The 27814-nt window shown below is 40.5% G+C and overlaps 1 protein-coding gene across 4 annotated transcripts; it reads left to right on the top strand.

The window, feature by feature from the left end:
- Nucleotides 1–111: 111 nt before the first annotated feature.
- Pigf (phosphatidylinositol glycan anchor biosynthesis class F) lies at nucleotides 112–27814 on the top strand. 4 transcript variants are annotated; one of them, XM_052186514.1, is made up of 6 exons: nucleotides 112–224; nucleotides 2104–2352; nucleotides 4150–4241; nucleotides 5531–5647; nucleotides 16481–16589; nucleotides 27508–27814. In XM_052186514.1, the coding sequence occupies exons 2-6, from the start codon at nucleotides 2125–2127 to the stop codon at nucleotides 27619–27621; spliced, it is 660 nt and encodes a 219-aa protein (XP_052042474.1). In that variant the 5' UTR covers nucleotides 112–224; nucleotides 2104–2124; the 3' UTR covers nucleotides 27622–27814. The 4 variants fall into 4 exon arrangements, with proteins under 4 accessions (XP_052042474.1, XP_052042476.1, XP_052042475.1 ...); XM_052186516.1 differs by having other exon boundaries at nucleotides 16481–16654; nucleotides 27508–27598; XM_052186517.1 differs by having other exon boundaries at nucleotides 144–224; nucleotides 2108–2352.

The raw sequence follows: 27814 nt of genomic DNA, 5'->3' as shown, positions 1-27814 counted from the left end.
CCTCCGCTCCGGCCTATCGAGCACCAAGAAAGTCGCGGGCGGGATAAACGCAGCAGATGGGCGGGGCTTCATTCATTGTCCTGCCTCTCCTCTTCAACGATTGGCTGTGCTCTTGTGAGTCCCCGCCTTCTGGTCTGCGCCTGCGCGAGGGGCCATGGCGGCCTGTCGCACCTGAGGGTGGGAGGCGGTGGCGTCCCCATCCCTTCGGCGGGCGGGAGTGTCAGGTAAGTCAGCGGGTGGCTTCTCACGCTCGCCCAGGGCCGGTGCAGTTCGCGCTGCGGACTGCTGCGGTGGCTTCCAGCGCTCCGCGCTTCCGGCGGACCAGAGGATGCCCTGCGCGACCGACCCTCTGAGATCCGGGCATCTGTCCGCGGTCTCTCAGGTCACCGGGTCGGCCGCACGGGCTCTCTCCGGTGACGCCCTGGTCGCCCTCACTCGCGCCGTCCGAGGCTGGGACAGAGCCACCTGGGTGTGGTTGAGCCGCGGTCCGCACCTGGGCAAAGGCTGCTTAGGAGGAGGGCTCGGGAGCAGCCATGCCTTCCGACCCGGCTCTCGTGGGATCGCGACTCGGGAGGGCGGCTTCCCAGGTGGCGTGCCGGGAACTCGCCCGCCAGAGTCCGAGGAAGGGCTCCATTCAGCGAGCCTTTGCCCTTGGGTACTGCTCGCCCTGTTAGATGGGGATTTGCTGGTGGCCTAGAGACGCGCTCTTCTCCAGAGGATGGATTTCTGACCCCCTCACCTGTCTGACCCCCGCAGTTTAATGAGAACTTTCCCCAAGTCTTTTTACTGCTATCCGTTCTCGTCCCAACCCTGGAGGATATCTTCTCGTTAATGAGGCGATGCTTGACATGGCTTTAGTGTGCAACCTTGGCCGTATCTGCTAACTTGTTTATCCAGTTTGCTTAATCAGTATCACATTTGCTTTTGAAACCGATAGTGTGAATTAAATGAGGGCTAATAGGACAATGCCCGGACTTGCGCTTTTACCTTTCCTGCTAGTTCCTCTTCCCTGATGAATGGATGTTCCCTTTTGGGCCGGATTTTTACTACATAGTAACATTTGTTACTTTTGAGTTCTTATTTTATTTTATTTTATTTTTCACATTTTTTTGTTCGATATATTTTTTATTTACATTTCAAATGATTTCCCCTTTTCTGGCTCCCCACTTCCCGAAAGTCCCATAAGCTCTCTTCCCTCCCCCTGTTCCCCCATCCACCCCTTCCCACTTCCCTGTTCTGGTTTTGCCCTATACTGCTGCACTGAGCCTTTCCAGAACCAGGAGCCACTCCTCCATTTTTCTTGGACATCATTTGATATGTGGATTATGTCTTGGGTATTCCAAGTTTCTAGGCTAATATCCACTTATCAGTGAGTGCATATCATGATTGATCTTTTGAGTCTGGGTTACCTCACTTAGGATGATGTTCTCTAGCTCCATCCATTTGCCTAAGAATTTCATGAATTCATTGTTTCTAATGGCTGAATAGTACTCTATTGTGTATATATACCACATTTTTTTATATCCATTCCTCCGTTGAGGGACACCTGGGTTCTTTCCAGCTTCTGGCTATTAGTTACTTTGAGTTCTTAATTAATTTTAGTCAATATAACATAAAAACTGTTCTTTAGGTCAAATATATGTATTTAGAGACTGTAAACCTTTCTCTTCCCACTCACGGTCTGCTTTTACTAGAATTCAGCATCTGTGACAGACAGTGAGCCCTTAGTGCAGCATAAGGACCATCTTAATATGGTTCTCACCATATTAAGTGTATTTGCATCTCTAAGTGTATACTTGATTGTCATTTGGGAACTGCAATGACTTCATCTTCCTGATTTTGGCCAAAAAAGTAAAATTAGGTGCTTGTGTCTGATATATGCCCCCTTTGTAGAAACCAGTCACAGATATTTAAATTTGTACCATATTAGAGAAATCTAAAGTAACAATTAAAATCTGCATATTCATGTTCTGTGTTTTGAAACAAATATATTGCCCATAGAAAATTATTAGTACATGGTTTATATTTAGAGTGTTGAAGTGTTGGGGACATGGAAAAAATCATTATTACATGTTTTTCTTTTCTTAATTTGTTTTCTACTAGATAGATACCCAAGAAAACACCATGAAAGATACTGACATCAAGAAACTTCTCTATACCAATCTTTTGTGCATATTTTCAATTTTCCTAAGCATTTTTATTCCGTCCTTCGCCTTGGACAACTTCTCAGTGTTGGAAACCCACTTGACCTGGTTGTGTACGTGCTCTGCCTGTGTGACCACTGTCAATCTCTTGTCATACTTAGTAGTGAGACCAAATGTGTCCTCTAAAAGAAGTTCATTGTCACATAAGGTAAGGGCTATTTCTGCATAACTGGCTTTTATGTGGAAGTTGCAGTGTAAGAATGAAGTATTGCTATGTCCTTATTGGGTTATTTACAGTGTAAAGGGAACCGAGTCCCACCCCACCTCCCAAATCAGTGGCCTGTTACTTTCCTACAGTGACTGACAGAGCCATGTTGTGCATTAATGGTGGAATTGTGACTCCTTCAGTGCATCACAATGTAAATGACCTGTGTAAGCATGGTTTTATGTTATCACTGGAGATAACTTACAAGACACTGCAGTTTATTTTCATTTATTTTTGTACATGTTTAGGTGTATGGGTGGGTGGTTACACTGTACAAAAATGCATTTGGAGGCTGGAGGGCAACTTCAAGTGTTATCTTTAGGAACACTGTCCACCTGCTCTGTACAGGACATTTCAATGGCCTGCAGCTCACCACTTAGGCTAGACTGGCTCTCCAGTGAGCCCCAGAGATCCTCTTGCCTCCCTAGTGCTGGGATTACAAGCATGCCCCATACCTGACATTTTCCTGTGGCTTCCAGGAATCGACTGAACTGTCTCCGGGCCATGTATGTTTTTAAAGTATATATTTTTATTGCTTGGTGATTTCACACATGCCCACTGTGTTTGATCACAGGCATCCATCCCCTGCTCTATCCCTGCCCTCTGGCCAACTTGATAACCTTCGTCTTTGTTGTACCTTCTAGAACCCTGTATCTGAGCGGATGTGGGCCATCCACTGGGGTGTGGGCAGCCCACCAGGGACCACCCACTGTCAATAGCTCCCACAGCCAGGGGTCAAGACCAAGCCCATATTCTTGCACTCCTTAAATAAGTGAGTTTTCTAGGATTCATTGCAAATTAAGTCATAGCAGCTGTTACTTCACATGTGGCCTTCCTTGACTAAACAGTTAAATGTTTTCAGAATTTAGAATTAACTTTTTCTGGAATAGTCACTGTGCTATGACACTTGGCAATTATTTTAAATTAAAATCCTTACAGAATACCCAGTACTGTGTTTAATTCCATTAGAACATTTTAAACACACATACACACACAGAGACACAAAATTTATAAGTCTTTTTCATTTAAGAGACAAATATCACACAAATACACGCTACCCACCATACCAGCATAAGAGCCATTGATTTTTGTTTATTGTGACTGTGATATTACCAATACTTAAGAAATATTGATAACAGAGTGTTGAGATACAGAAACCACAGCCACCACACACAAATTACCTACAAAAACATAATGCTACACTTTTTTTTTCACTTTAAAACAAAACCGGGTAAATTATACCTAAAAAAAGCAAAACACTAGATAATTTCTCAAATCATATTCATATTACACTATAAACAATATTAAAAAACACAAAAGACTTGAACATCTATTAGGCCTATGCCTAGAACATGATCTGAAAGTTCAGACATTATAATTACAAATTACATATTAACATTTTAAACTGTGTATATACAACACAGCTCTCATATTGAGGTCAGAGGGCAGGCAGATCTTTATCATGTGGGTCCCAGCGATTGAAATCAGGTGGTGGGCATGGAGCGCGTGCCTTTCCTGCTTGGCCCGCTTGCTGGGCCCGTCTTGTAAGTTTTTCTAGAGTCTGGTTTGAGGGCTGTGCATATGATAAGACATGCGATCCAATTTGAGATTATCCAACAAAGAATGTTCAGCTATTTCAGACATCATGGAACCAAGTCATATTTGTATGTAAAGTGGCAGAGTTTATTATGGCTATTTAGGTATCTTCTTGAGTCTTCAGATTCTTCATTTCTCTTTTAGGTAACCAGAGTTTTGAAATGCTGTATCTACTTTCTTATATCTTGTTTGTCCCTTCATATCATTTTTGTTCTATACGGAGCACCACTAATAGAGTGAGTTTTGAATATTTGCTTTGTTTATGTTTTAGTGTATGAATTTCTAAACGCTATGCTAACTTTCAGCTGAGATAGAACATAGCGGGGTTGTTAATGGATCAGGCAGGGAACAATTGTCATCGTCCTGTTTTCAGTGCTGCTGTTTAAAACATCACAACAACCAAATCTTCACACACTTTAGCTGTTAGCTTTCTGGGACACAGCTGTACATCATAAGCAGGGCAGGTTAACACCGTTACTATATACTATAGTAATAAATAAATGTATGGTTGTTAAAAACCTCTAGCTGTCTAGCCTTTGGGCATTAGAGCACAACATGTTCATCTACAAAACTGTATTTAACAGCCCTGGGATCACGTTACCAAAAATTAAAAAAAAGTGTGCCAATGCTGTAAGTAGGTTATGATTTGGGAGGCATTGGTAGCTGCTGCTGGCCAAGGCTGCAGGCCGGACACACCTGGATTTCTGCAGGCAACTCGCTATTGTGATGTGTGTAAGCTGGTTATAGATAACATTTCAGTGATTCAGAAATGTGATTCTAGAGTAGCTGAGGTTATTTTCATAAGGGACATAAAGTCCTCATCAAATACTAATGTTTATATTAAAATTTAGTAGTTTTTAAAACTGGACCAATTTCAAATTAGTGGAAGCTAAATTCCTAAATATTTCTTTTATGAGCCATTTCAGTTTAGCAGTGATTAATGATGATGGTGAAAGGAGTGATGTAGCTACAGGTGTACACACGCACGCACGCAGGCACATATACATACACAGTTGTATACACATTAACAGATTGTTCTATTTTATGCATAGTAGGAAAGTCTTGTCATGGAAGATGACTTCTGTCTATCCATCATAAAAGAATAAATGAAAGAACAATGTGTTCCAAAGTTCAAGATTTTACCAAAATGCAAATTGTTAGCCATTAGTCATAAACTCTTGAGGTGAAACTTGCTGATCTTCAGTCTCTTCATGTAGGGGGAAAAAAAGGCAGTTTAACTTTGAGAGTTCTGGAAACTGATAAGAAAGAAAGCTAATTGTCTAAAATTGAGATTTTTTTTTTCATGAAGGCCTTACTTTTAACATTTTGGAAGTCTATGATCAAAATTAGGTAATTTGGCTTGTAGAGTAACTGAATCCTTATTTAGTGGGGCTCAGGTAGGTTTTTGCAGTGAAGTATATATGAAGGAGATACTGGAGCAGTGAGTGCACTTACAATGATTTTATGTGCTTGTATACATGTACAGCTAAGACTTTTGAAAGGTAACAGTGTTTTTTTCTCCTAGGTTGGTGCTGGAAACATTTTTATTTGCAGTTGTTTTGTCTGCTTTTACTACAGTACCTTGTCTGTGTTTGTTAGGACCAAATCTCAAAGCATGGCTGAGAGTTTTCAGTAGAAATGGGTAAGTTTAAAGTTTACACTTTAGTGATATTAGTAATTTAAAGGAATTAGAGAAGTATTTTCTATTCATGTCATGTCGACACATTCATGAGTCTTTCTAGGCAGTGCCTGGCTCTCTGGGATGTCAGAAAGGGCCAGGGCAGTTGGAGAATGGAAATAGAGAGGGCCCCAGGCATTGATAGCCACCGCTTCTCCCTCTACATTAGCAAGATAAAGTACTACAAGTATAATTGTTTCTGGCTTCTCACAGTGTGAAACTGAAGTTCATAATACACAGGTATTTACACTAACAGTATCTTCTTTGGTATTTCTCATGGTAAGAGCAGGTGTTCCCAGAGTCCAGTTCTGTAGCTACCGTGTATATTGTCAGCATAGTTAAGATAAACGGTTAGCTTCCTTAAAGGCCTTGGGATGATACACACTAAAAATGGTTAATTTTTAACTAAGAAAACCAGCTGAGTTAGTTCTCACAGGTTTGCCCTATTTGTGATTCAACAGCCAAACTTCGTGAGCATTTACTCTGTGTTCCCCATTATCTAGCCCTGTGTGGGTTGCAGGATGACCCCCGAGGGCCTTGTCTGTTCAGGCTAAGAGCCAACAGGAAGCAACTAAAAGTATATAAATTCCACAGCTGGTAATGGGAGAATAGGGAAGGAAGGGGCAGAGGACAGGTTGTGAGGTGACCGACCGATCTGTGATGGATTGGGTCAGAAATAGAAGATTTGATGAAACCTAAAAAGGCAGATATTTTTTGCAGGGTGTTGAGGGAGCATAAAAACTGAATTAAATTTAGTATTGTTTGTGTAATTTGGAATTTGGCTGTACTACAAGGAGCACACAGGATAGGTTCTGTGTAGCCTATCTCTATAAATTACATTTTTCTTTTGGAATAAATATTAGTTATTTTATATATGTGTGGGTAGCTTTGGTCTTGCTGTGTTTTATTTATTTATTTTATTATTTATTTTCTGGAACTGCTGACTAATCATAAAGTTTCTAAGAACGAAAGCATAACAACTAAATTTCCCTCCCCTACATTATCATAGAATCTCCAATGGAATTCATTTATTTAATTTGAAATTTTTAAATATGGAAATTGACTGAAACTTTAATGGTTTATTTATATTGGTGGTTTAGTCAGCTTTGAATTTTGTGTGAAAGAAATATATTTGCTGGGCACATTGTCATCTTGTTTTATATATAGTTGTTCTGTCCCTTGACCTATATGTTCTAAAATCTACTGTACTTTGCAAAAACTCAGTCAGCAAAGACCACAGAGATTTTGTATAGGAAAGGATGGAGTTAGAGACATCTGCTCAGAGACTTCATTAATGACATAAGAGAAAAGCTAGGAACTTAATAAAATGGTAGCACAGTTTTACATTGAAATGATTCAAAAACATATAAACATTACATTCAATAATATTTTTCCAAGAAAAGACTTGAACTGTGTTCCAGGTCAGTGATGTGAAGCAGTGAGAGACGATGGCTGGGACTCTGACTAAGAACTACCTCCTGGTGTGGGGGAGCATGGCTCAGGATACATGAAGGAAACAGAGAGTTGGGACACAGACTGATTGATTATTAATGTATTTGTGTATATGCACAGGTGTCCATATACATGTGGGTGCTTTTGTGCTGTAGGGCATGTATGGAGGTTAGGGAACAAAACTCTGGCAGGTTTGGCAGCAAATGTCTTTACCTGCTTTGTAAGTTAGGGTTTCTGCTGCAATAAAGCACTGTGACCAAACACACCTTGAGGAGGAAAGAGTTTATTTAGCTTACCTCTTTCAATCACAGTTTATCATTGAGGAAAGTTGGGTCAAGAACTCAAGGCAGGAACTCAAGCAGGACCGTGAAAAGACTGTTGCTTGCCGGCTTCCTCCTGGCTTGCTCAGTTTGCTTTCTCATACACCCCCTTGCCCAGGGCTGGCACTACTCACAGTGGCTAGGCCCTCCCAACTCAGTCATCAATCAAGGAAATGTCCCAGGGCTTGCTTCTGATGGAGGCGTTTTCTCAACTGAGGTTCCTTCTTCACATGATGTAACATTGTGTCAAGTTGACAAATAACTACCCAGCACAACTGCTGAGCTATGCTGACAGTTCATGGGAGACACCATCTTATAAAACCAACATTGAGATATGGTTTGCACACCATAGTATGACATAATGGCTTTAATACAGTCACAGTTATACATACCCATATTTTCAGTACTTCAAATAGAAGTACATTCTTACATCCTTATTGCTGCTCTCTTCTGTCCCTGAATCTTGTTCCTGTCTCAGTAGAGCTACCTGTACTGGGTATTTCAGATAAATGAGCCCAGCAGTTTGTGATCTTTTGTGACTGATTTCTTTTACTCAGCATAATGTTTTCAAGAGTCACTTGAGTTGTAGTATGTATTGCTCTTTAATTTCTTTCTTTAGGATGTTAGAGATTAAACTGTCATGTGTAGGAGGAAAGCAGTCTCTCAACTGAGCTCTATTCCTTGTACTACTTAGGTTAAACAGAAACCCTCCAAGGTTAAAGCGTGTGTATAGGATGCAACGTTTATGTTCAAAGGTAGAAGAAATAGTCGCATTGATCTCTGAAGAAGACAAGATATTTATTCTTCTGTCAAACCAATTTATGAAATATTGATGATCTCTGAATAGCTAGTAGACAAGCTAGACACTTTTCACTGAGACTTTTTAGCTAGCTTGTGAAATTCGAGCTGTACCTACAAGAACTAAGAGTTATTGATATTGCATTATAGATACTGAATTGGTTCTTGGTTACTGAAAATTAGAGCTGTAATAGAGGCTGTAAAGTTTCTTAGTTGCCACCAAAAATCAGTAGAGTATAAGAGTCGCCCTTCCAAAATTTCCAACATGCAACTAGTTGAAGGTATCAGTAAGCTGATAAAGGACTGTGGTTAAAAAAAAGTCAGTTTGTAATACAAACCGTGCAATTTACCAGCCTATGAGATATGATATGAACTCATAATAAAGTAAAATCAAGTAAGAAACAGACTTTAATAACTTTTAAGCATGTCATGGACTTTATGTTGTTCAGAGATGCTTCACCACATTCTTCATAAGATGCTGGGCATCTTGCAGGGTGAGCCCGTTGCTCTGTTCCACAGTCAGTAGGCCTTCATTACACAGAGGTCGTCTCAGACAAGCTGCTCGGCTCCATGAGTTCTCACGTGTAGTATGAACAAACTAAAATGAATATGTGCTCTTCAGGGTTATTGCCAGAGTGAGGAAGACAATAAAATCCGATAGCAAGTGTTTGTTAAGTGGGTTAACAAATAGCAGCAACATCTGTATCTCATTTTTCCAACTCGGACAGTTTGTCTCAGTAGTTGTGTTTGGTTTGGAACAGACCAGCAAGGGCAGTACCTAGATAACTCAGAGAATAAGAAGGCTCTGCCAGTTAATTCAGTGTGATGTGCACGTTTGGTCCTGGGTGGAGCAGAAGACATTATGGCTCCACATTCGTTAGTGTAGTTACACACGATGAAATCGAGTCTGGGATGTTGAGGGTGAGCAGGCCTACTTTGAACTGACACCCAGCTTCAAATCAGTATTAACAGTTTGTACGCTTTTAACTGAGATGACTAAGGTTGGATTTACTTGTATTCCTTTATTCATTTTTATGTATATGAGTTTGTGCTTTCATATATGTCTGTACCACATTCATCTCTGGTGGCCAGAGGCCAGAAGAGGATGTCAGGTCGCCCAGGACTGGAGGTGTAGACACTCGTGAGCTGGCATGTGGGTGCTGATAGTCAAACCTGGGCCCTCTGAAAGCATCAGGTGCTCTTAGCCACGGAGTCCTCTCCTACCCTGGGTTTAATGCTTGTGTTTGCATATTCATGTACAGCTAGTGCTGAGCAGATGACAATCATGTGTAGACTGAAAACTAAACTTTTGACTTTGAAGAATAAGAATTGTATCTTGAGAGTAAAGGATTCTGATACTTTTGAGGTTTAGACACTTAATTTCATTATCTTAACAGTTATCTTTAGTTATTCCAAAAAAGTAAATGAAACCAACTCCAAGAGAATGCTTTGTGAAGAAACTGAAGACAAAAAGTATTGGTTTCTTCTTATTCTTGTCCGTAATATTGGCTGTGCTTGGTTTGTAAGTTTGTTGTCTTGTTAATTATCACAAAGAATGCTACTTTCACCTATAGACCGTGTGTGTGTGTGTGTGTGTGTGTGTGTGTGTGTGTGTGTGTGTGTTAATGTGGTGAGCACGTACACCTGCTCGCCAGAAGAGTGCATCAGATCCCTTTATAGATGGTCATGAACCACCATGCAGTTGCTGGGAATTGAACTCAGGTCCTCTGGAAGGGCAGTCAGTGCTCTTAGCTGCTGAGCCATCTCTCCTGCCTGTGGACTTTCTTATAAAGGAGCGTAGTAGTTACCTGTCATAGACCTATGCTTTGTATTGAAGTTTGTGTGCTCTTTGGTTTGTTGGTTCCTTTATTCTGTTTTGTAAGTGTTTATTCTGTTTCTGAGTTTGGTCACTTGAGCTGAAAAATGTTCCTGGGTAGGATGGTCTTGTCAAGTTGAAAGCTCTCAGTAATGCCTGTTCTGTAGATGAAACAGCTAGGTCTGATTTTGTCATTTTATATTGAGAAAACCACTGTAAACATTAAGAGTGAAAGGGGAGTAAATGGCCAAAAATGTACACATATAAAAATAGGTACCTTATGCAGCTTTTATTTTTTATTTATATTCAATACTTTATTTGTTGGTTCTTCTCTATCTTCTAGCAGTGTCTTCTCTGGTTCAGCCCAGCCTCTCCTGCCTCAGCTGTCACCAACTGTCTTCTGCTCACTCTGCTCTCTGACCCTACTCTTCTGTCTCCTGGAATGGCCTCTCTGCTACCCCTGAGGAATCCTACTCCCCCAGCTCACCCTCTGCTGGCTTTTTATAGCCTCTCCTGTTCCCAGAATTCGAGGCAACTGACACTGAGGGCCATAGGGTCTTTAAAGGGCCAGGCACATAAAATAAATTCTACTACACACTTAGTCCAAATGTGGTCAAAAAACTTAGTAGCAAAGAGGCAATGAATTTAATATTCACTTATTGGGGAAAGCCTGTACTTAATTGTGTAAACTGTTCTTAGTTACCAGGAGTTAACACCCCCCCCCCCCCCCCCGTTTTTCTTCCAAATCTTTGAACATGTTTTGATGAGAACATATCTAAACCACATGTGCTTATTGTTAATTGCATTGAAATGGTTGACACGTTGACATACAGAAGGCACTCAAAGAGGCATATGATGGTTGACATTTGACATAAGGAATTTCAGGGAAGTCAAATAATATGAACAAGTACTTAGGCCTTTGTCATAAAGAGTGATCTATAGCATTTTCTTTAGTTATCTTAAAAGTTTATTCAGAGAATAATAGACCATTTAGTCTGTTCTCAGCCCTCTGGTTTATGTGCAGATATTCTCTAATTATGACAGCATTAGCAGCATTGCACACTTCAGACATTTGTTATGGACACTTGTGAAGTGAGAATAAGCCAGTGTTGGTCCTGCGAGAATTAGTTAGTAGGAATTTGACAGTTTCAATTTTTTTCTCAATTCTTTGTTACAAAAGAATGCATGTATGTACTTTACTCTTAGTAGGAAAATGTATAGATTTTGTAGTAAGCGTATATATTATTGAATATTGTTCATGTTAAAAACTCAGTTAAACAGAAGGTTAGAGAGAAGGGATAATAATTACAGTTTATGTACTCTAATTTGGTTTCTTCATATAATATGCAATTTTGAAACAATTATAATTTGGCATTATAATTTACTGTATTCCACTGATGTTATGAACATTGCTGTCTGTGCATATGTATATGATGTACCACTTTTTGCATAGCACATTTGCACAGCACAATTATCTAGCTTTAAGTGAAATGAAACCTTAGGATGTACTGTTTGACCATGAAGGCGTGTGGTTCTGCTGTAGTTTGGACAACGCGTGCTTCTAGATACAGATTAGACCTGGCTGTGCCTCTTAGGGATTCTTCTTGTTCTTGTCCTTGTTAGAGGTGGGAGAAGACAGTGGCTTCCTTTCCTTGTGCCTTCCTGCCCTGATTACCGAGAATAGGTCACTGTGATCAAATTAGTACAATCATCATATCATTAATATTCTGTGATTAATTTACTGTTGAATGTTATCACATTTTCACAGTTGTAAGTAAGGTGTGATATTTGTTTTATCAAAGTTGAGGGAGGGGTTTTTGTTTCTCTTTAACAATTATAAGTAATGTGAGGTACATTTTTGTTTCAGCAAAACTTAAGCAAGAGTCTCTGTGAACTAAATCCCTGGAATAGAATTCAGGGATCAAAGGCAGCTGACTGACACTGTCAAGCTGTGACTCTAATACCAAGACTGTGGGTACAGCTCCAGAGATTTCTCTCACCAGCACAACTCTGACTCATTGTCAGTTCTCCTTGCTTTTTATGAATCTGCAGGGCTGCTTTCTACTGGGCCTCTGCCAAGGGCACAGACGGTACCATAATAGCTTCATCTGGCTTCTGAAAGGATGTATAAACCCTGGCCAGGATTGTTTTAAAATTTGAATCATGACTCCACCATTTACTACATTGCAGCTCAGTATTACTATTGAGTCACAGGAAGAACATCTACCTTGTTCTCCATTCTTTCCCTCTGACTAAGGATTGTTTTTAAAAAGGCATAAACTAAAATCCAAGGTTCAAAATACAGATTCATAACAGGAAAAAATGGAGCCAGTTAAGATGGAAAGTCAGTACCAAAGCGAATTCATTTGTTGTATCTGAGCAAACAGTAGCCAAGACAGTTTGCCCATGGGAAGGATGAGCAAGAGAAACAGAAGTGGCACAGCAGCCAGGAAGGGAAGGCTGGGATGCAGGGGCGAGAGACACATGCACGTGATGTGGAAGAAAACAGCCCTGGACCAAACCAAGCAAATCTCACAGCGTACCAGAAAACATGTTATTATGCAAATTAAGTTAATAAAAAGAGCAAAAACGAAAAAATAAAACTGAAGAAGACTGGATTGCAGAATCATTGCCATAAATTCAGAACCTAAACCACATGTATAAACCACATGTATAAAACATATATTAGAAATATCCAGAAACAGCTGAGTGGTGCACACCTTTAATTCCAATACCCAGGAGGCAGAGGCAAGCAGATCTCTTGAATTCAAGGCCAGCCTTGTCTACATAGTAAGTTCCAGAACAGACAGGGCTAGGTAGAAAGACCCTGCCTCAAAAACAAAACACAAAAGAAATATCAACAAGTATAAAGCAAGTTAGAAAATCAAATTTTAGTATTAGGGAAAGGTTTGAGCTAATCAAAATGAATAAGAGATGCAAAAGGAGTTGGGGAGCATTAAGTACTTACAGAACATGATAGATACAGAGAAGAGACAGGAGAGTCATTCATGTGCTCCTCTAGTGCACAGGTAGTGTAAAGAGAGTTCTGACTGAAAGAGTTGCTCAGTTTTGGTATGAAAGTGGCTCATTATGTCAAGAAAATACTAGAATGAATTATAGAAGAGGAGATACTATAGAAGTAACACAACAAGTTGAACCATGGAGGAAGAGGAGTGGAAAAATAGAATTATACCCCTAAAAGCCTGAGCTATTTCAGCCAACCCTAAGGTTGGAGTTGTCCATCTTCTTCAGGGGCTCCCTTTTGTCCACATGCTTCCCAAAAGGAGATGTCTTACCAACAGTTATAAAATGCAGAAAGAAATGAAATCTTGAAATATAATACATGATATATATCATCTCTATAGGGTATGGAAATCAGAGGGGGGAGACTTAATTCTGATTTTAAAGCTATATAAGTTACTTTTGATAAATGTTTTCTTAAAAATATAGGCTACAGAATTTTTATAGTTTTATAAGTCTTGTTTGTTTCTTTTTTTTAACGTTTATTGTATGCAGGATCACAAAAACTCATGGATATGCCAAACAATCAAAATTGAAATCAACCTCTTGGATATTGGCACTATTTATTTTAGTAAGCAGAAATTGGTTACAAATGTGCTGGAATAATGAAAAGACTGTGGAGGGTATTATTTCTTGCCGCCAGTGTCTCTGATCACATTGTGAGCTTGATTAAAATCCTTCAGTGATTTCTATAGTGTGACTTTAATGCAGTCTTAACCATAAGTCTTCTGCACTGAGATACCATTTCACACTGGCTAGAATGACTATATAATCCACAGATAATTAGGAAGATGTAGAAAAATTGGAGCCTTCACACATAACTTGTGAGAAAATCAAATGTTTTGACTGCTTTAGGAAACTGTTCCTCAAATGATTAAACAGCAGGTGACCTGGCCATTTCTTTCTAGGTATAATCCCAAGAAAGATGAAAACACATGTCCCTACAGAGATGTTCCTAGCAGCATTGTATCTAACACCAAAGGGCAGTAACAGCTCAGGTGCACATCAACTGTTGCATGGAGGAATAAATGCTGCAGTATCTGTACAAGTGTGACCCACTGACGTGCCTGAAGTGTCAGCTCATGCCACACCATAGAGGAATCTGAGAAAGAGTATTCTACAGTAAGAGAATTCATGTCACAAGAGCCCACTTACATGAACTACCTAGAGCAGGCAAATCCATAGACATAACGTAACTTGTTTGCTCAGGGTTATGGGAAAGAGAAACGGAGACTAACTGCCACTAGGTGAATGCTTTCTGTTTAAAGTGATTATAGTGATCTAAACATGGCTGACTGTCCTAAAAACACTGTTATAACCTTTAGATAAGTAAGTTGCGTGGCTCAAACAGGATTTTCTAGGGGTTGTTGTTGTTTTGTTGTTTTGTTTTTTCTGTACTCAATAAAGCTGTTATTACTTTTTTTCCCCTGTATCCCAGATTGGACTAGAACTTGCTTAAACTTGCAGTATAACCTCCTGGTTAGGGTTAGGGTTAGGGTTAGAGAGCTGGAGTTACAGGCGGCTTGAGTTGTTTACAAACTTACTTTTCAGTCTCTTCTTGTCTTGCACTTGGCCTCTCATTTGTAGTGCATTTTCTAGCTTATGGTCTCACACTGCTTATTCCTTCAAACCTTGATGACCTTCCTCCTTTGTATACAAACAAGTCTTTCCAGCGCTGCCCCTCTCCCATGCGTCCCATCTCTGGGCACATTACTGCTGTGTTGCATCCTGGATGAGCTGTGTGTTGATGTCGTTTGTCACCACAAACCTAGTCAAAACTTAACTGTGAGAATCTTTTACGGTCCTAGATAGTGCCAGTCTCTTTATATTTAAGACAGTTTATTTCCTCTTCAGTATAGGAATAGTTTTTCCTATTCTGGCTGGGTTCTGCATTTACAGAAATTACTTTAAATGTAGAGCAGAAATGTCCAGTGCATAATACAAATGTGGATACATGGTGATTGCCTACCACGTGCTCCAAGCCCAGAGCTTTAAAAGAGACAAGAATCTCTTAGATCTGGGCATGTCAGTAGACAGGGCTAGTAGGACCTGACTTTCACTTGGATGTTTGTAATTCACTGTATATTTTGTGTGCAGTAATTGGAGAGTTTCTAATGAAAAAAATCATCCAATCAAATAATTGTCCTTTTGCTGCACTAGCTAGAAGATGCTGCCTTTCACTGACTCACTTAACCCTATTGTGCATTGTGAGCTAGTGAGTCTTTGGCTGAACCCACTGCATCATTGTGGGCCTTTACTAGACACTGTTCCACATGACTGAAGTTATCACACTATAAGACTGATGTTGAATTCTGGAATTTTGGTGTCTTTAAAAAAAAAAACAAACATAGAATTATAAGATGGTGCTTTTGTTTAATCCCAGATGTGGGGATGTGGGGCTACTTCAGACTGTCCGTTGCAGCTGACTATGATTTGCCTCGTGCTCTAGAAGAGGCATGGTTTTCCAAGCTGCAGATAGTTTCTACAGTTGTGTGACATTTGGAATTCTGAGAACTTTACAGAAGGTACATAAATGCTAGGAACCCAAGAAGTGGGGTGAGTGGTTGATGGTCATTGAGGGAGGTTGTTTGTGGTTTCTTAGTAGTCGTGGTCAGAGAAGCAGTAAAAGGAAAGAAATTAGATTCAGGGATTTTCTTAATTCCTCTCCCCTCTATCCTTGTTTCTCTCCTGTCTAGTGTTAGGGGGTGAAATGGGGTAGGAGGAAGATAAAGTGTGGGGAAGAGAACTCACAAAGTAGCAAGGACCAGCTACAATAGTCCATGCTGACTTTGAAGTCACCGCTTTGGCACCAGCCTTCCCTGAGTGCTGGGTTTATAGGTGTGTGCTGTTATGTCCACTACCAGGAGAGCTTTTGAAGTTCTTGTTCTCTGGCCCTAATATGTCAAACAGATGAAGTCAAGTTGGGGAATGAAAGATAGCATGACAAGACTAGTTGAGAAACCATTCTCCATCCATACATGGATTACTATAGCTGTTCTTGTAGAAAACATTGGGCTTACAGCATGATGCATGTAAGTCTTAATTGGGAAAATACATATATACACACATATGTGCAGTTATGTATAAAATAAAATTGTGTGCCTTGTGGAAAGGGATATAACTTGAAATGGCAGTTACCTGTGGAGAACGGGCTCAGGCTGTGCTAAGAGGACGTGCTTGTTGCTACCATGCTTTTGTATTGTTTGCCTCGCACAGTGCACGTGCAGTGCCTTTCCAGTGAATGACATTTGTGTCTTCATGTGCTGTCATTTTGAGTTGATTATGTTAAATGGATGAAAAATACATGTGTAGCATCAATTTGTCCAAGCTTGTGTGATTTCTAGCTATTACGACATAATCTGCCAATGACATATGTATTGTGTTTTGCAGAGTTACATCTATTTGGGAGAATAGTCTTCAGATCACTACAATTTCTAGTTTCATAGGAGCATGGCTTGGAGCATTTCCTATTCCACTGGACTGGGAAAGACCGTGGCAGGTTGGTTTCAAAGACTAACGAAACGTGTGTTGACCCAGCAGTGGGAAAGCTGGTGAAGAACGCTGGTATGTAATGCAAGGTATTGACTGATTGTTCACGGAATGAGGGAAGGCAGAACAGTCTAGGTGGCTGCTCACTGGGCCTGACTCAGTGCTATAGGCATCCATGTTGGCTGGGATCCTGCTGTTTTTTCTGTATGCAAAGGTGAATGCTTATTTTTAAAACTGTGTGTATGTGTCTGTGTATGTTTTGTATGCATGTATGTACTTATGTGTGTGCTTATGCATTTATTGTGTGAAGGTCAGAGGTTGACATCCAGTGCCTTTCTGTGGCTCACCTCATTTTTGAGACAATCTCTCACTGAGCCTGGAGATTATGTAGCTAGGTTGTCTGGCCGTTGTTTCTCGGGGACCCTCCTGTGCTCACCTTCTTGCACTGAGATTCCAAATGTGTTGTCACCATGACTTTTCACATGGGTGCTGGTGATCCAAACTCAGCACCTCATCTTGCAGAGCAGTCACGTGCTGGTCCCTGTTCTTATACTAATAAAAGCTTATTCTACTAATGCATACAAGGAGCTCCTCCTCCTCCTCTTCTCTGGTTATTATACTTCTGATCTTAGATTCTTATCTAGGTTGATGGCCACATTGAATACTTACCTTGAAATATATTAAAAAGCATATAGCAAAGTAATTTTTAAAAAAAAGTTTTGCCACGTCTTTGTTTATTTATGCGTGCATGTCTGTAGGTGTGTGCATGCTAGAGTGCGAGGGTGGGCATCAGAATAGTTTCTCCCCTTCCACCAACAGTGTTCTACAGCCAAGCAAGCAGCAGGTGCCTGTACTCTCTGAGCTGTCCTGACAGCCCCCAGCATAATTTTAAAAATGAAGGCAAGTGATTTGAGAGGAAGCCGGACAGTGCACTACCACTGAGCCATACCCCCACCTTTGATGCTTTGGGGCAAGGTCTCATGGCTTAGCTCATGACGACCTTGAGCTGGTTCTGTCATCCAGGCTGTCCTGAAACTTATGACCCCTTACTCCTGCTTCGTGATTAGTAGGGCTACACTCATGCATCACCACCCAGCATTATTATCTTAGTTTTTAAAATATAGTTTTGAGACAGTATCTTAGGTAGCCCAGGCTGGCCTTGAATTCATTTTGTATTTGAGGATGACCTTGAATTCCTGATCCCACACTTTTCCTTCCTCGGATTGGAGATGCCAGGTATGTGCCACCACTCTCTACTGTTTTCTGCTGTGATGGAGCAGCCCAGGGGAGGGTAAGCTTTATTTGGCTTACACTCCAGGTCCATCATGGAGGACGGCGGGGGAGCTCAAGGCAGGAACTGGAAACAGAGCCTTGGGGGGGTGCAGCTTAGCTAGCTGACGGGATGGCGCTGCCAGGAGTGAATGGGCTCCTGCACTGGGTAACGGCCAAGGCACCGCCACTGACTGCCACAGGCAGGCTACCCTGAGAAATCCCTCAGTGTGGCTTTGCTTCTCTTCTCAGAGGACTCCATCTGTGTCAAGATGACAATTAAGACTAGCCGGGCACACCATACTTTGTCACCTTAACACATAAGCACATTACTGCAATACCATAACCTTTCCTTTTTTCCTTTTTTTTTTGTCCCCCAAATCGTATTGCACTAATTTCTAATTGATTTATTTATTTATTTATTTATTTATTTATTTATTTATTTATTATTTTATTTTTTGGTGTTTTTGGAGGCAGGGTTTCTCTGTGTAGCCCTGGCTGTCCTGGAACTCACTCTGTAAACCAGGCTGGCCTCGAACTCAGAAATCCGCCTGCCTCTGCCTCCCAGAGTGCTGGGATTATAGGTGTGCGCCACCACTGCCCCGCTTCTAATTGTTTTAGACTGTGCTTCTTTACTATGTAGTTATTTTATAATGTAATAAATTTCACTATTGATCATTTAGCTTATTGCCAGTATTTTACTATAATACACTGATACACATACTTGAATCTACAGCATCATGAATTTTTCCTTATAATTTCTCCTAAAAAGAACAATACTACTAAAAATGAATGTACTTTTTTCCAATATGAAGAGAATGTTTTTCTTGTCTCAAAGATAAGATATATTTGCCTTTTTTAATATTTGCCTTTTAGATTTAAGCTGTGTAAAATTAGCTTATTTTCCTCCACTGGGAGAACACCATCATTTCTGCTCTGGTGGTAACTTTTGCAGCCCATTCTCCACCCCTGCCGTTCTTCATGTGCATGCTTTTACTGTGTCTTCCCTTCAACTTTATATTATGGTGTTATTGTGTATTAGTGAAGAAGTACAAAACTGGAATATTCAATTTTCTTACAATAATATCATTTTAATGAATGGGCATTTAGATTGTTTTCAGTTCTCCGTGGTAGTAGCGTCCAGTTTAAGCGTCATCTTGAGCATCTGTCCACGTGTTTGCTAAAATTGTAAATTCCTGGGTAACAAATGGGTGGACTGAATCTTTGGTGTGTAGCTCACTGACAGGACCTGAGTTTTCAGAGGAGCAGACTGCCTGCTTTTTGGCCTATTTTTGTGCCTCTCTTGGATGCTGTCTACCCCGCAGCTGTGCTTCCCTTCTGCTCTCAGTAAATCTGCTGTGTGCCCTGTTTTCACTGTCATGTACAGGTCTCTGCAGGTGTGGGGACTGTGGTGGCTCTCAGGCTTGCCTGGAATTCTGTATGTAGCCAAAGCTGGCCTCAAACACCTGATCCTGTTTTCAGCGTACCCCATGTCCTGGGACTGCAGGCATGGGCCATCGTGTCTGGCAGAACTGACTTTATCTTTGAATATGTGCATAGAAGTCCACTGACGAGGCCTCAGTACCACCGCATACCCCAGGCTAGCCTGCTCTCCTAGATTCCAGAGATCTCCTGCCTCTGCTGCCACATCCTAGGTTGGGCAGCTCCGTGAAGCTTTGTGTGAGTTCTGAGGCCAGATGTCATTTCAGTACACTTCTGTGACAAGCATCTCACCGCTGAGCCATGAACGCCTGAATTATGGACTTGTACAAAGATTTTCTAGGAAGCTAATTTAAAATTATTACAGGTGGTTAAAATATTTAAAAGATTTCGTTTAGCTGGAATACACTGGCTGTTTAATTTTATTATTTGGGGGGGGTATTTTAAGTTAATGGTTGGCTTATTCACTACTATCCTTTTAAAGTCTAATATGTACTGATGCGGGAAGAATAAAATTGACATTCCTCAGATTTTTTTTCAGTTTCTTACTAGCCGCTTTTTGGTTGTTTTCTAATAAGTGAGGCAGTTACCGTTTTCATTTTCAGCAAACAAGGTTTTGTGGGGGCTACTGTTATTTTCAAAACTTCAAACTATACAGAACAAGACCTCACAGTGGTTAAAAATATTGACAGAATCTGCCAGAGAGGTAGTAAATCAGATCAGGGGATAGGCATTTCATAAAGTGGAGACTTTGTTAGCGTAGAACTTCACGAGAGTATAGCACTGTATAAACTCTCCGGTCTACAGACAGTGTGCATTAAAAAGAGAGCTTTTAGTTCTTTGTCCTCTGCATCCCAATTGAAGCAGATCAATTGATGCACTTTTGAGATTTTAAAATCATGTTTAAGCAAACATCTCTGGGTTATGTTTGTTATATTTTAGAGAAACAGGAACGTCTGGTGTCTTTAAAAAATGCACATGTATGAACACATAGGGCCAGAACCTGTCTCATGCTGTAGTGCCTTTCTCTCTATTCTGAGCTCAATGGCGTTCTGTCTGATGTTGCTGTGGCCAGGCATCAGCTGTGCTTCATATGTAAGTCTATGTTTATGTTCCAGATGGATTCTTCATCAAGTGACAGACGGGCCACTGGAAGTTGATGTCAGTGAAAACTTATTTTCAACCTCCATGAGGGCTCAGTGACTTAGTCGTTAGTGATAGATGCGGAAAGGTGTGTGTACACGAAGGGAGACCTCTGTACAGCAGGCAGCAAGGCTGGTCACGGAGCAGGGCAGGAGGCTGCCTCCCACCCACGTGCTCTGTGAAGTGAGCCGCTGACAGCACACTGAGCACAAATGCAGGCTTCATTGTTCATCCTGCGTTCTCGCTGCTCTCTGTTTTGTTCCGTCTGCTAGCACCCCTTATGTAAGTTCCTTTCCTTTTGTATTTTGTTAAACAAGTTTATTGAGTTACTTAAATTTCATATCATGTTCAATTCTGTCTGACATTTCAGATACTAATAGAACACAGGATCATTTGTAGGTCTTTGTGTACCAGGTACAGGTCTGGTACTTTGCCAGAGGTAATGGAATGTGATGACTGTAGTGCAAGCTCGGTCTTATTCCTGTTATTACCCACCACAAAGGCAGAGTGTGGGAGGAGGAGAAACTGGATTCACTGGTGCTTGATTAGCAAGAGGAAGATTTGGGATTCAAACAAGAGCCCCACCTACACCATGATTCTCTGCTCTGCAGGAGACTGAAACCTTGTTTCTTTGTTTAAAGCTGAGAGCTTTTGTTCTCTTTAGGATTAAATTGTGTTCCTTTCCCACATTGTTTCTTCTAAGTGTCGTGATCATTCTGGTGATGTCTGTATTTTTAGACAAAAATCTAATACATTTGTAGGAGCATATTTAAGGCTAATTTATAGTGTCTTTGTCTGAAAAATGCATACGTTTTCTTCTCTGTGCGTGCACACATATATGTAGCATGTGATAGGAAGATGACAAGTCTCATCATGGTCTATCATTTTTTGATTTATTCTACTTGTTACTAAGACTTCCTTGTTTGTTTGTTTGTTGTTTGTTTGTGGGTATCTGTGCACATATCTCTGTGCGTGCCCGTGGAGTCCAAAAGTGGTAGTGGGTCCCTTAGCTGGGGTTACAGGTACCTGTGAGCCTCCAGATGTGGGTGCCATCGGATTAAGAGTAAATAGGAGAAATGGATGAACCTGCAGAGGAGTCGTCTCTCTTTTTAGATACAAAGGAAGATTAGCCCAGGATAGCCAGTCCTGTGTCTCTCATAGGTGCCTTCTCAGTGGTTTGTTTATTGTGCTGATTTTCTTCTGCATGACTGTTAGAATCCATCTGACAAAGCTGGTACCTTAGGGTGATCACTCACATTTCCTTTCAGTTTGTATTTAAATGCTCTGCTAGGTACTCCCAGTGTGAATGCTGCAGTCTGGGTCGTCCCAGTGTGAATGCTGCAGTCTGGCTCCTCCCAGTGTGAATGCTGCAGTGCAGTGTAGTAATACACATGAGTGACAAACGTCTGCTCTTCTGGCTCTAGCTTGCTAATTGTAAATGGACACTGACCTGCATTTACTCTGACCTCTCTCCAAAGAACACATAGTTAGGAACCTATTACTTGTTGAGAAGTGCATTCCTGGTGAGGACTCCTGTCACTAGTAACAATAAATACTTCTGAACATATGCATGCACACACACAAGTTAGCCTGGCCAATAAAGTCTCTCAGGCAAGTCCTGCCACAGTCCTGTTTGCAGAATTAGCTGACACGAGCACATCTTTAATCCAAACCATCTTCTGTTAAATACTAGTTTTTCCAGGTTTTGAAACATGTAAGTTGTATATTAGCATTTTAGTTTAATACAGTATAATCCCTTTGGTAAGGGAAATACCAATTAACCTAAAAATCACACAAGTCTTCATTCAGTCAGACCCATGACCTATTTTACCCTCTACTCTGGCATTTTGCAGTAACCAATTCTGTTATAATCCTATGACTTCTAGTTTCAAATTATGTAAGAATTTGTGGCATCTGTGATTTTTAAAAAAATGAATGTTTCATAAATATTGATTTTTCTATTCTAGTAAAACTGGAGAAAAGGAATCATTGATTTTTACATTTATATTTATTATTGCCGTGTGTGTGTGTGTGTGTGTGTGTGTGTGTGTGTGTGTGTGTGAGAGAGAGAGAGAGAGAGAGAGAGAGAGAGAGAGAGAGAGAGAGAGAGAGAGTGCCTGCAGGTAACAGAGTTTGTAACAAACTAAGCAGAGTGGCTAGAAGACTTGCCAAAGCCAACATGCTCAGTAACCACAAAGCCCGGATTCAAAGCCAGTCTGCCTATTACCAAAATCAGTGACCTTTATCACTGTTATCCGTGAATAAAGCACAGCGGAGACCCATTAAACCCTCCATGGCTGTGTTGGACAGTTCCTGTTCTAAGACAAAAGGCGTTTCTTCCAAAAGTCAAAGTGGACATACACCTTTGTATTGTTGCATTTTTAAAAATTCTCTTTTGTTAAAGTACGTATTTTACATGTTTTGCCTGCATGTATGTCTGTGTATATCATGCATGCAGCATGTCCACAGAAGACAGAAAGGGGTGGCTGGATCAGGACTGAAGCTACAAATGGCTGTGAGCCGCTGTGTGGTGCTAGGTGCTATACTTAAGTCCTCTGCAAGAGCAGCTGGGTCGGTGCTCTTAACTGTGACCCGTCTACCCTAGACCACATTGTTCCTTTCAAACAATTTTTGACAGGAGAAAAAAAAACACATATACACATTCAGTTTATATATCTCAAAATGCTTTTTGGCTTATGAAGATATTTTATTTCTAAAAAAACAAACAAACCAACCTTATTACAGGTTTCATTTGCCCAAATTCTATGCTAGGTAATGTAAAATCTTTATTAATTTTTATTGCTTTGAGAAAACTGGCCTTTCTTAGTTCAAGTGATAAATAAATCCATAGTCACTTGATTTATAGGAAGAACCATAATGGTGCCCTAAAAGCAAGAAAAGCAAGGCTTTTTTTTTTTTTTTTTTTTTTTTTTTGTGGGATGGGCAGTGGGGAATCGGGGATTGAATTAGATTTTTCTTTTTTTTTTTTTTTGGTGTCTTGTTTTTTGAAATAGTATCTTGCCTGTAGCCCAGGCTGGCCTCTAGACTCATAGTGATCCTCCTTTGTTGGTTACCCTGCCCTTCTCTGCTGTACAAGGTCACAGGAATGCAGCAGGGTGGGGTTTCTGAGACAAAGTCTTGTTTTGCTGCTATGCTGATTTCCTCTTCAAGGAGGGCACCTCAGTTGAGAAAATCCTTCCATTAGATTGCCCTAAAGACAGGCCTGGAGGGCATTTTCTTAACTAGTAATCAATGTACGAGAGTCCAGCCCATTGTGGGTGGTGCCGCCCTGGGCTTGTGGTCCCTAATTCTATGAGAAAGCTGGCTGAGTAAGCCATGAGACGCAAGCCCTCCTCCTTGTCTCTGCCTTAGGCGACAACAGTGACCAGTGTGAGCCAAATCAACCCTTTCTTTCTTCTCCACATTGCTTTTGGATTTTGTGTGTCATTATAGCATAGTAACCCTAAAACAGCATCACAGTTGGCTTCAGTTTACCTATCCTTCCCTTCCTTGGCCTCCTGACTGCTGGCTTGCTCGGGAGGCGAGCATGCTAGCTTGTCATCCGAGCTAGCCTCTCATCTTTTAAAGTAGGTTTTTCCTTTGGTCCCCTTACTAATTTTATCTACTCGCATTGCATTATTATATTGTTATATAACACAAGATGTTTCTTCCATCGAATCATTTTTAAGAAACATTTGAAACTAAAGAAACTAGATAAAATGATGTCACTTTGGTGGCAAACCCTGTGAATGGCTTTCTTAATATGAATGTCTTTGTTTTAAATTTCCTATTCTTATTACATTATAACAATAATTATATGTAGCTATTCATATTATCATAATTTAGAGAAATATTTATATCTCTGCAGCTGAACTAGCTAATATAGGTAATACAGATTTTTTAAAATATGGCATAAAGAAAATAAAAATAGTATCTCTGAAAAAGGGAAATTTTTGAGTGGAAAACTTAGATCTCGTTATTAAAATATAATCAAAGGAGGCTGACTGGGTAAGTCAGGCTGACTGCTGTGCTGTGCTGTGCTGTGCTGTGCTGTGGCTTAATCATCTCATAGCAATCCTAAGGAAGGACTTGTGCAGTGAGTCGGAGACCCACAGCAGCACCCTGGTGCGCACAAAGCCTGGGCATCCCTGGGAATCATTTGAAAAGTTGCAACATTTTATTTTGCTGATAACAGGGATTTCTGAGTTTTATGTAACAGAGAAATGTTGAGTGGTCAAGCCTTACCTCCTGATAGGAGGAAAACATTGAAAACAAAATTTGCTTCATTTTTCATATTCTTTGGAAGTATGGCAAGTGTCTAAAGGACGAGTGCAAGTTGTGTGTGTATGTGTGTGTGTGTGTGTGTGTGTACAGTGAATCACACCGAAGTCACAGAGTGACTAAAACAGAACTTGGTACCCCAAATCAGAATGTGGCTGGGACCCATAAGGATTGTTATTTTCCCCACACCCTGACTGACAGAGCTTTTCAGGGGGTGCAGGAGCTCACACATTGCCAGGGCTGAGCAGTCACACCACAGAGGAAAAGGGATTAAATAAAAACTCCTGAGGTAAGAAGTTCAGCCTGTACATAAAACAGTAAACTATGCATCTCATTTTATTATGACTCCGTCAGTTAGGACGGGTGCTGCTGAAGTAACAATCATTAAAACAACAACCAACAAACCAGCATTTAATGTGGTATTTAAAACCAATAATTCAAAATCAAACGGAAGCAGTGTCTAAAGTAACTAAGATAATTCATAACAAATAGCATGAACTCAAGCTCTGCGTATTGGAAATATGATAATTCATCACGAGTAAGCTACAATGCACCTGCAAGGACAGCAAGGGCACACATTAGCAAAGTAAGTGCTGTTAGGTTTCAGGATCCCCTAAAACGTAGAAAGGGCTTTAGGACAAATTCTGTATGCAAACACTAACCAATTATAACTTCTTGTGTGTTCTTTCCCACATGGCCTTATTTGAAGCAGTGTGCTTACTAACACAGTTCATGTTAGTAAAATATTTTTGAAAAGTATTTTCTTTCCCAGATACTTCACTAGTTTGAAAGTTCCCAGAGATTAAATTTGAATTTCTTCTGCAACCTAAGCTATTAATGAAGATATGCATCTGAAAATAAGGCAGTGTCTCTATAATCTGCTCATGAATAGAAAACAAATCTTTGGTTTTCTGGTTAAAGTGGCAGAGAAGATTTTGCAAAAAGAAATACTAAATAACAAACACTTAACTCTTAACAAGCAATGGGAAACTCCAAACCCCATCAAGGTAAATAGAGTACCTAAGGCACCTCAGGTTCAGAGGATACAATCGTCTGCTTAGAGTTCAAATAGTCTATATACATGATTCTTACCATCTGGAGCCGGTGAAGTCCAACTGTGACTGCTATCAATCAGAAGAGTGATAAGAGCTCATGAATGACTGGGATACAAGGTTGTCCCTGTGGTCACACGGGAGGAGACTGAGGTGACACCAGTGCACTTTCAGATTCTTAATCTGTTTCTCTTGGAGCAGGAAAGTCCTTGACTTAAACTCATTGCTAAGACACCAAGTGTCAAGGGTTTCACAGATGTAGATTTGAAAAAAAAAAAAAAACCATCAAATCTCCAAAGGCAACTTGGAAATGAATAATACTTTACTGTCTTGATACCTTCATATCATAGTTTTGACAACTTAGCTAATATGTTAACTGACTATACAATTTCTTTCACTTCTATCTCAAAACAGACCAAAACTAAATGGGAAAATTACAGAAGTCCCATTTGAGCATACATAAGGCCATGATATACTTAATGTGAACCACCACTGCCTGAAGACATACTACGTCCCCTTCCAAGAGAACACTCTTGTCCAGTAAACTGTCCACTACCAAGTGGGGAGTGTGGTGCTTATATTTTAAAAACTCCTACAAAGCTCACATGCAAGACAGTACATCTAGATTTGTGACTGGTATGAACATTTAAGGCTGTCATTTTCAAGTATAAATGTTTAGTGTTCCATTACCCAATCTGTGCAATAGACAAAGCTTAAGCACAAACCATGGAAGATAACAGAAGCTTGCTAAAGACAAAGAAGTCGTAGTTTAAGCAACAGCAAATTTGAACCTAAGGAAGGCTGGTAACAATGTATGGATTAGATTATGCTTCCCTCAACTGCATAAGGTGGTTCACATGGGAGCTTTGCTTACACTGCTGTCTGTTGCGTGGCATTTAGAATAAGGCAGATCCATAGCAGACGGAAGAAGAAAGCCAAATGAGGTTCCAGCCAGCTAGTACGATGGTTGGCCTCCAGTCCACTGTGATGGCCTGTTCCCTGGGGAAGGGTTAGAAATGGCGCAGTACACCAAATAAGCTTTACGAAGGAACATGGAAGTTTGTTTCCAAGATTTTTCACACATACCCTGTGTATGGCATTGAAAAACAAATCACCGTTATTTACTTCTAGTTTAGTGAAACGTAGCATGGCTGGAGAAACGGTCTTGGGAAGCCTGCAGTGTTCTGCTTGCCTCACACTCTAGATGTGTACATGAGCTGTGGTCTGTGCCTTCCGTGGATACACATCTGCAGCTCCAAGCGGACAGCAGTGTAGCTATGGACGCAGGCGCCCACAGATTCCACATAACATGCTTACATTCCAGGTCTTCCTCGGACACGACTGAAAGTTTCTAAGGTTCGGTCAGCCTATGCACTTATTTCATTTGATGTACACAGCCAATGTGGGATTTAGAAAAATGGATAACTAATTCAGAGAGCTAAACTGAGTTCAGGATTATGGCAAACAATACCCAATTTTTAAATGTTACTTAGCATGTATTTCATGCAATTTGGATAACATCAAACTAAATCTACAATTGCCAGAAGCCTTGTTACTGTTTAATGCACATTAACTAAAATGTGTCCCTTGTTAGTGTTCGTGATCAATGCGGTTATGATCTATTAAACTTGGCATTCTTTAAGAAAGCACATTAAGCTTCACATAGAAATGTTTGTGTTACACTTCATTTGTGCTCAAGTATAAGAAAGCATCGGTTGGTTTAGATCTCAATTCTTTCCTCAGGTGTGGCCCATCTCCTGTACACTCGGAGCGACCTTTGGCTACGTGGCTGGCCTGGTTATCTCGCCACTCTGGATCTACTGGAATAGAAAGCAGCTTACATACAAGAACAATTAAGAGGAAAAAAGAGAGAAGTAATTTCTCTGTGCAGATTCCATAGGGCTGTGCAGAAGTTACATGGTCCAAGCCGGGCAGTCCATTTACAGCACTGTTTCTAAATGTCATTTCAACATGATGTGATTGTAGCTTTTTAACTATGAAACCCCTGAGAGATTGTACCTTCTAGTTGAAATAAAGTATTTATAGTAGA

Source organism: Apodemus sylvaticus, chromosome 6, assembly GCF_947179515.1.
Source record: "Apodemus sylvaticus chromosome 6, mApoSyl1.1, whole genome shotgun sequence".
In the NCBI taxonomy this organism is placed as follows: Eukaryota; Metazoa; Chordata; class Mammalia; order Rodentia; family Muridae; genus Apodemus; species Apodemus sylvaticus.
Note: the sequence above shows the minus strand (reverse complement) of the source record. Positions and strands in the feature narration are given on the sequence as shown.